Genomic DNA, 9,911 nt, shown 5'->3' on the forward strand with positions numbered 1-9,911 from the left:
TTAATCATGGCATTTTACCTACACAGCAGTCAGTCTACAGGTTTGTTTACATTACCTAACATAAGGCGCTTTAATCGGTGGTCATACCAGACCACAGCTGTTGCAGCAAAAACTCCTTGATTTGTCACTAATGCCATCATTTAGAGCAGGAGTAATGGCTTATTTCTCAGTCTTTGTTTAAGTTGATTATAGCCCTCATGGTCTTTAACAATAGATGGTCTCAAATAGTTTTTAATCAACCACAGCACAAGCCTCTCTGTTGGGCTTGATGTTTGTTTGGATGGACTGTGCAATGTAAGTGTTGGAAAACATCCCAGTGAGTAAGTCATGGGAAGTTTCCCTGGCTCTGTGACCTCACATACTCTGCCAGTACTGCTGCCATTTTAAAGCTCCAGTCTGCCAGAAAATAGCTCTTAATCTCATGATTTCACAGTGAGATGATGATGCATGTGTACTTCCTATTTCTCATTTCTCTTCTTTTCAAACGGAAGTCCCATTTTAGAACTTTTATGTGCCTTCTTTTCGAAAGATTATAGCTACGATAGTTTAAGTAATTCAGTCCATCCTTACCAGAACCGTGTGCAGTTGTCTCTTTAAAGTCTACTAAAAGCTTGGAACATACGCAAGAGACTTATGTAATTTCCTCCTCTGTACAGTATATTGCGATACTTGTCCGCCATCTGATGACGTCCAGGAAAGAAGGTAATAATGTCAAGTGAGTGTTTCATTTACAAACTTTATTTGGATATTTTCCAGAAAGGGAGGTGGCATTCAATTTTATTCTGTGCAAAATGTTAACAGGATGTAAAGGGAAAGAGGCAAACTAAAATAGAGGCAAACTAAATAGGGTTATCAGAGAAGGGCAACGTTCTTCCAAAGGGTTCAATCTTCCTTCCTCCCATGTTGCCTGATGCTGGGCGAGTGCGTCACTCAGCCCACTGCCTCTATATTTAGAGGTACAATCTGTGCTTCCTCCGGGGTGGAGTCTAGCTTTACAAATATAACTGGATTTTCTTTATATATACCATGATTTTTATACAATTTATTTAGTACCTTATTTGGCACATTTTTGCCTCCAATAAACCACGGCTTCTGTTTTTGTTTCAGGTTCTGAGCTGCCGCCCGCCGGACGTCTCCGAGGTGCTTGACTGTGCATGTTAGAAACAGGCTGAAGATGCAGGGGGCCATGGCACGAATGTGTGTGGTGGTGGCCGCTGCCATATTGAACCATCCCTTACTCTTCCCTCAAGAGAACACCACACTCCCGGACCAGGATGAGGAGCTGATGGCTCGCATGCGGGAGCACGAGGAGATGCTGGAAATGGAGCAGGCCAAGCTGGAGAAAGAGCTTTCACAGCTGGACTCAAAGCAGGAAGAAACCAGCTCAGAGGAGGGTTATAGTTGGTACCTTTGGACCGCTGTGTCTTTTGTCATATTCTTCACTATCGAGATGTGCAGGGTGGATCTTGCTGACACAGAAATCCGGCCAGTGGAGGAGGAAGATGTATTTTCAGAGAGTGGATCCGTCACCCCCAGGACGGTGGTACTGGATAAGGATGTCCTGAGCAACTTCTGTGACAAATGCACCTACACTTCATCCCATGAAAACTGGCGGGTGAGGGAGTTTGTCGAAGGTTTTGCTGATGACTTGCTGGAATCGCTCAGGAGCGTGTGTGACAGGGATGCAGACATGGAAGTTGGAGACTTTGTCGGGATTGGAAGCATGTTCGAGTCTTGGAAGGTGTGCAAGCCACTGGTGTGTGACCTTATAGTGCCTTTCTCGCCTCCAGAGCCGTACTCCTTCCAGTTCCATCTGTGGTGCAGCCCCCCCAGTGACATGCCTCCAGACATGCAAGGATGTGGCAAGATAAAGGTGACCAGGGTTGGGGAGAACGTGGAGGACTGTCTCTGTGGCTCTGCTAACCTGGGAGAGGACATGCTTTGCCTGTTGCACAGCAGGAATGACGCTCTCAAAGTGGACCACAGTCCTGATGAACTGCTGTGCTCCAGGAACACACCTTTCTTAGCCAAAGACCAAGTCATGAAGTGGTTTCAGATCTCTGTAACCAAAGCATGGGGACGCATCTCTCACAAATATGACTTCGAGGTCACTTTTCGCAACTTGGATGCTGCTGGTGCTCTGAAGATCCGATTCCTGTCGGGGAAAGTCATCGTGTTGAACATCATCCCGGTGGTTCAGCTGGAAGATACAGACGCTTATTTTGTCTCACACTTTCCTTCAGATTGTGACAGCTCTGCAGAGCCATACTGGCCTCTCTCGTTTGCTGTTTACGAGAGGAATTTGCTGAAACGTTTCTCTAAACGCCTACCACAAAATTCCTGTCATTTACACTGCCTTCAGATTGTTACTTTCCTGCACAGAAAGCAGACAGGGCTCACAGGAAAAAGTGCCCTTACTAACTACCACGTTAAGACGGCTCTGTTGCACTTGCTGCTGAGTAAAAGACCCTCTGCGTGGGGCATTGAGAGTATGGAGCACAGGCTTCGGGATGTGCTCAGCTTCATGCAGAGGAGCCTGCAGGAGAAGAGGCTTCATCACGTCCTGATTGGGAACAGTAAAGTGCCAGAAGACATCCAGGTTCCTGACATCATTCGCAAAGCGGAGCCCGTCAATCTGTTCCGGCCTCTGGTGTTGCAGAGGGAACTTCATGCAGCAACAGTCAGACATTTCCACGAGATGTTGAGAAATGCGCCTGTGCTCATACAAGAGTACACGCCTCACTTATCAAATGGAGGTTTACACCACAGACTCCATGTGTGAGCTTTGGCTTGTTATCTGAATATTTTCTTACTTCTAGTGCAAGCAGAGCTTAATAAGTGTCAGCGTTACTAAGAATAATGTTAAAAATAGTTCCAGATACTAAAGTACTGAAATGAAAAGGTGCATATACAGCAGTTATTTTAGTTATGGCTGATATTTAGATGTGTGGTGGTTTTTGCAGCAGCTGCTTTCTTTACACTCGACAATCTAATCAGCATATTGCGAGTAGGGCCCCTGAACAATGCGTACCAATAGAAAACAGTGGGCTCTGTTGTTCTAGTGGCAAAACGGGTTTGATGGGTAAATTGTTAACCTATGTATAGTTAATATATTTATTCTATAAGAGTGTTTCGTATTGCTTGTTTTAGAGGCAGAACTTGGAGGAGGGGTTTTCAGTAGATATCCCTCTGCCTCAAAAAGAAGCAGCAGCAAGTCATCTGCATGAAGGATGATCATTTTAGAAATGCAGTTCAATATTTACCTGTAAAAGGACCTGGCACTTCTGTCAGCCAGGGAAACGTTTCAACAGAAATACCTCTTGTGTATTACGCCGGCCTATCTGGAATCATTTACCAACTGGTGAAGCAGCATTTTTGTTTTCATTCATACTGCTGCGAATCAAATGGCAGCTATTACATTTTGTAATGTTCAGTGTCAAGTGCTCAATTTCTTATTGTGTATTAGAAGGCGAGGTTTTTTTTTATGTTCCAGTGCTTTTTTTTATTATTATTCATTTAACGCAAGCTCCAGCACAATGTGCTCCACAGGACTGAAACAAGCCACAGTATCATCTGCCCATCTCTACAGAAAATGTAATGCAAATTTTATGTTGTACAAATTTCAGATTCAGGTCAGTCATTGTTTCTCCAATTATTATTCGAAAAAGTGCCAAACTTTTGAATGAATCAGTGAAAAGAACTTGAGTCATATTTACCTCATTGTAGTGACTTCATATTTTCCCCTCAATAACAAAATAAGTCTGAAATGTCCAATAAAAACACCTTTACTCCTTAACTGTATCCCTTAAATGTTGACTCAACATGGTAGTCACCGTTTTATTCTTCATTCAGACTCCAGAATAACCATGACCAAAACAACATAAATTTGGACGGTTTAAGGTTTTGATCACCTTGTTTCTACAGGCCATAATCATAGTTTCCCCTCAATATAAGTCTTGTGGAAAGCCTTGTGGGTGTCCATGCTGTGCATGGTGGCTTTGACGGCCGGGTCTTCCCACATGAGCTCCTTCCATTTCTTCAGCTCAGGTGTGTCGTTAAGAAAACTGAAAAGACAAAGGGAATCAAATCATTCACCTACGACCAAGTTACAACACATGGACACAAGCTGTCCTCATGAAATATGACAGATGTCATGAAGGAAAGATGACAAAGAAGACCACTTATGATTCTCTGCTCTTCACCGTACAGCTCTTACTTTTGTACTATGCTTAATAATTATACGTTTTGCTCCTCTCTATGGTGACCTTTAGGGTTTTGAAATAAATTTGCATAAATAAAATGTATTTATTTTTAAGTCCTATCCTGAGAGATTATTACTTACTCTTGCAGTTCCAAGATCTCCAGCCTCTCAAACCACGGCCACATCATGTAGTCGATCATTGTGATGGAATCACCACCGAAGAACTTGGTCTTCTTCATAACGAGGTCCTGAAAAATGAACATTACATTCATCGGTGTTGTATAAAACACTGTAAACTAGCCAGATATAGCCATTAAAGACAGACACACGGATGATCTGACTTTACTCTTTGACCATTTATCATAATTCATGGACAATTACAGCTGCACTTACGCTCATTCCTGTTCACAGTTTTGACTTTACAATCAACCAAATTGCATGTTTGGAGAATGTGTCAAGGCACCAGAGCACTCTGCTTTGCAACCTACGTCATTTAATTTGGCAAACTTCTGTTTCAGTTCACCCTCCAGTCCTGAGACACCTTTGCCTCTCATTCTTCCCATTGGGATATTGTAGAAGTATGGTATTATCTGTAGAAAACAGTTGCATTAACATGATTATTTGGATGATGAATAGGTATATAAAAAAACACCAACAACAGGATTTAGATGCAAGTGTTGATATAAAATACCTTGGAAAAATGCTCCAGCATCATCTTCTGTTGAGCTTTACCATAAGGAGAGGAAGGAAGCAACTTCTTCTCGGGGTAAACTTCATCCAGGTATTCACAGGTGATGGGAGACTCGTATATCACCTCCCCAGCAGTCGTTTCCAGTGTTGGGGTAAGACCAAATGGATTCCTCTCAAGGAACCAGTCAGGTTTGTCTTTCAGGTTGATGTTGATGATGTCGTGCCTAAAAGACAAATGGTGGTCATGCAAATGTAATCAAAAGAACAAGTTGAAGAATTTCGTCTTTATGTATCTGCGATGCTATGGTTTAAAATGAAGCATAATGAAGAGCGTCTTTACTTGATCCCCTTGGCATTCAGGACTAATCTGGTCCTTTGAGCGAAGGGGCAGAATCTCATGCTGTAAAGTCTGATGTGGCCTTGGGGGACTGGACCAGGTACAGCACTTCCTGAAAGAGAAAATAAATATATTTTCTATATATGACAAAGGGAATCTAGCAGAGCATATTGGTTTATGTTTGCAACCATAAGTGCCTGAAAGGAATCACTTATATTTACTCCAGTTACTTCAAACCATTTATGAGGAACTTTAGTGCTTGCACTTGATAGCTACAGTTTCTATTTTCTTTATAAATGAATATTCTACATACCAAACATATGGTCATTTGATCACTTTTGATACTTTAAAAACATTTGCTGATACCACTTCTGTTATTTTAGTGCAGGACTTCTACTAACAGTGAAGTATTTTTACATTATAGAATTACTACTTTTACTTTGTCTCAGGAATTTCTTTCACAGTGTAAAACAGTATAAAGTCTATCCTTTGAGCCTTTTCCAGTCACACTGGAGAGCCATTGTGTTCTTTTCTAATAAGTAACTACAATAGTTTATAGTATATTTTAAATGATTTATTTAATTTATCAATAAAGCAGTACTTCCCACATATTTGAGTCGTCTTTCACAACTGCATGTCATCAGAGTATCCAAAGACAGTCTCTGTACGCTGTGCTAGTTCGGTCTTTAAAAGTGTATTCAATTCAATGCTAGACATAATACTCAAGATCACGATGACTGCAAAAAATATCGCTGTCGTCATTGCGTCTGGCAGCTCACATCGTGACAGCACACGTCAGGGCGGAGGGAATGAACGGGATGGTAAACATCTGACAGTGTCTAAGTTCAGTGTTGCACAGGTTTTAATGTAAAGCAATGGATTTAATTGAAAATTAAGTAAACGCGCATAACGCCGTGATATGCACGTGACAGATTTTACGAAGCAACTGGTGTGCTGGTCGGAATTTAGCCATTTAGCAAAAATGACAGCAGCCTGCAAGATAATTTTGAAGTTATGTGAGTAGTCGCTGTATGTCTTACCTTTGGCGAAAGACTTTTCAGTAGACATGTTTACACTTCAGGTGGTGAATGAAGCGTGAAAGTGGCTTTGGCACGTAGGCAGGAGATCAACAACTGAGAGGTGAGAGTCAGCAGAAGACATCGCGGTGTTATTTAATGTGAATCCTACTTCCGGGGTAGTAACATTAAATGGCGCTGCGTCAGATGAAGTATCAGCCAATAGCGTGAAAGCGTTTTCTTGGGTGTTTTCTGGTTGCCTGGGGTATGCAACGACGCAACAATGGATGAAAGTAGAAGTTTAGAAGTCAGGTATGTTGCCTGCAACAGTTCTACTTATCTATTTTCACTTCAGTGCAGTATATTTACAGCTTTAATGCATTGTTTTCATCATAGTTGTCCATAGCAGTTAAGCTGGCTAATATTTAGTCCCAGTGCTAGTACCTCTGTGAACTGTATGTATGCTAATACATGGGTGGTACAAACAGGGGCTAACCACGACCACTAACCAATGCTGACTAGCACATAAAGACCACTTTGTTGCACCTGCTGCTGAGTAAAAGGTGCTCTGCATGTCTGCATGGGGCATCAAAAGTATGTATGGTATAACTAAAAGATAAGGTACTGACACAAGCTCCAGCACAATGTGCTTCACAGGACTGAAACAAGCCTCAGTATCATCTGCCCATCTCTACAGAAAACACAATGCAAATTTAATGTTGTACAAATTTCAGATTCAGGTCAGTCATTGTTTCTCCAATTTTTACTCGAAAAAGTGCCAAACTTTTGAATGAATCAGTGAAAAGAACTTGAGTCATATTTACTTCACTGTGGTGACTTCATATTTTCCCCTCAATAACAAAATAAGTCTGAAATGTCCAATAAAAACACCTTTACTCCTTAACTGTATCCCTTAAATGTTGACTCAACATGGTAGTCACCGTTTTATTCTTCATACAGACTCCAGAATAACCATGACCAAAACAACATACATTTGGACGGTTTAAGGCTTTGATCACCTTGTTTCTACAGGCCATAATCACAGTTTCCCCTCAATATAAGTCTTGTGGAAAGCCTTGTGGGTGTCCATGCTGTGCATGGTGGCTTTGACGGCTGGGTCTTCCGACAAGAGCTCCTTCCAATTCTTCAGCTCAGGTGTGTCGTCAAGTAAACTGAAAAGAGAAAGGGAATCAAATCATTCACCTAAGACCAAGTTACAACACATGGACACAAGCTGTCCTCATGAAATATGACAGATGTCATGAAGGAAAGATGACAAAGAAGACCACTTATGATTCTCTGCTCTTCACCGTACAGCTCTTACTTTTGTACTATGCTTAATAATTATACGTTTTGCTCCTCTCTATGGTGACCTTTAGGGTTTTGAAATAAATTTGCATAAATAAAATGTATTTATTTTTAAGTCCTATCCTGAGAGATTATTACTTACTGTTGCAGTTCATTGCTCTCCAGCCTCTCAAACCACGGCCACATCATGTAGTCGATCATTGTGATGGAATCACCACCGAAGAACTTGGTCTTCTTCTTAACCTGGTCCTGAAAAATGAACATTACATTCATCGGTGTTGTATAAAACACTATAAACGAGCCAGATATAGTCATTAAAGACAGACACACGGATGATCTGACTTTACTCAATATCTTTGACCATTTATCACAATTCATGGACAATTACAGCTGCACTTACGCTCATTCTTGTGGACAGTTTTGACTTTACAATCAACCAAATTGCATGTTTGGAGAATGTGTCAAGGCACCAGAGCACTCTGCTTTGCAACCTACGTCATTTAATTTGGCAAACTTCTGTTTCAGTTCAGCCTCCTGTCCTGAGACATCCTCGCCATTCTTTCTTGCCACTGGGATCTTGTAGAAGTATGGTGTTATCTGTAGAAAACAGTTGCAGTGATATGATTATTTTGATGATGAACAGTAGCCTTTGGTATATGAAAAACAACAACAACAACAACAACAACAACAACAACAACAACAACAACAGGATTTAGATGCAAGTGTTGATATAAAATACCTTGGAAAAATGATCCAGCATCATCTTCTGTTGAGCTTTACCAAAAGGAGAGGAAGGAAGCAACTTCTTCTTCTTCTTCTTCTTCATCCAGGTATTCACAGGTGATGGGAGACTCGTATATCACCTCCCCAGCAGTTGTTTCCAGTGTTGGGGTAAGACCAAATGGATTCCTCTCAAGGAACCAGTCAGGTTTGTCTTTCAGGTTGATGTTGATGATGTCGTGCCTAAAAGACAAACGGAGGTCAAATTTAATCAAAAGGACAAGTCGAAAAATTTTATGTTTATGTATTTGTGGTGCTATGGTTTAAAATGAAGCATAATGAAGAGTGTCTTTACTTGATGCCTTTAGCATTCAGGACTAGTCTGGCCCTGTGAGCGAAGGGGCAGAATCTCATGCTGTAAAGTCTGATGTGGTCTTGGGGGACTGGACCAGGTACAGCACTTCCTGAAAGAGAAAAAATAATATTTTCCATATATGACAAAGGGAATCTAGGAGAGCATATTGGTTAATGTTTGCTACCATAACTACTTGAAAGGAATAATTTACATTTACTCCAGTTACTTCAAACCATTTATGAGGAACTTTAGTGCTTGCACTTGACAGCTACAGTTTCTAGTTTCTGTATAGATTTATAGTCTACATTCCAAACATATGGTCATTGGATTGCTTTTGATACTTTAAATGCATTTGCTGGTAACGCCTCTGTTATTTTAGTGCAGGACTAGTATTACTACTTTTACTTTGTCTCAGTAATTCATTTCTTTCACGACGTAAAACAGTCTTTTCCAGTCACACTGAAGAGCCATCGTGTTATTTTCGAATAAGTAACTACAATAGTTTATAGTATATTTAAATTGAGTATGGTAATATGTCCGTGAAGTAGCCTGAGGTACTTCTCGGATTTCTCAGTCGTCTTTCCCATCAGAGCATCCGCAGACAGCCGCCGACTGTGCTAATTCAGTCTTTGAAAGTGTATTCAATTCGACTGTGGACATAATACTCAAGATAGACAAATAGTTGACTGTTTGCACTATTTGTAATAACGTTACATCCCTGCTATCTACTGTTAGCTTTACGAGCTGGGTTTAATAATGCTTGTCATGATGACTGCAAAAAATGTTTTGTCTTTGCTTCTGAAACTTCACATCAGATGGGTTGGCAAACATCCAGCAGTGTGTTCAGTTCAGCTTTGCACAGGTTTTAATGTACAGCAACAGATTCGGTAGAAATTTCAGCAAACCTCTGATATGCACCCGACATTTTTTAGGAAGTTTACTGTTTTGCTTATCGTAGTTTAGATTGCGAATACAAACGTCAGCTGCCTGCAAGATAATTTTGAAGTTAGCTGAGAAGTCGCCGTAAGTGTCACCTTTGGCGAAACACTTTTCCGTGGACATGTTTACACTTCAGGTGGTGAATAAAGTAAGTCTGAAAGCGGCCTTGACACGAACGGAAAAGTTCAATGAGTGAGAGGATGGCGTGGTGACCATAGACATAATATACGTAGACGCCTCATTACGTGCTGGAGCGTATCCAGCGTCGCCGCCATATTGGGTGGGTCTCCGCCACCACCAGAGCCAACCAAAGTCAACGTGAAGAGCGCAACAATGCCCCTATTT

At 41.1% G+C, this 9,911-nt stretch overlaps 1 protein-coding gene and 2 pseudogenes across 1 annotated transcript; 1 reads left to right on the forward strand and 2 right to left on the reverse strand.

The window, feature by feature from the left end:
• Nucleotides 1-1,111: 1,111 nt before the first annotated feature.
• On the forward strand, nt 1,112-3,503 carry itprip (inositol 1,4,5-trisphosphate receptor interacting protein). The gene has a single exon (XM_070977561.1). The coding sequence runs from the start codon at nt 1,175-1,177 to the stop codon at nt 2,780-2,782; it is 1,608 nt and encodes a 535-aa protein (XP_070833662.1). The 5' UTR covers nt 1,112-1,174; the 3' UTR covers nt 2,783-3,503.
• Nucleotides 3,504-3,514: 11 nt separating this feature from the next.
• On the reverse strand, nt 3,515-6,373 carry LOC139341185 (glutathione S-transferase omega-1-like; annotated as a pseudogene).
• A 504-nt stretch (nt 6,374-6,877) lies between these two features.
• On the reverse strand, nt 6,878-9,784 carry LOC139341187 (glutathione S-transferase omega-1-like; annotated as a pseudogene).
• Between the last annotated feature and the right edge of the window lie 127 nt (nt 9,785-9,911).

This window comes from Chaetodon trifascialis, chromosome 13, assembly GCF_039877785.1.
Source record: "Chaetodon trifascialis isolate fChaTrf1 chromosome 13, fChaTrf1.hap1, whole genome shotgun sequence".
Taxonomy (NCBI): domain Eukaryota; kingdom Metazoa; phylum Chordata; class Actinopteri; order Chaetodontiformes; family Chaetodontidae; genus Chaetodon; species Chaetodon trifascialis.

Coding starts and splice junctions, on each gene's coding strand:
- itprip (XM_070977561.1), top strand. CDS start 1,175: ATGCAGGGGGCCATGGCACGAATGTGTGTGGTGGTGGCCGCTGCCATA.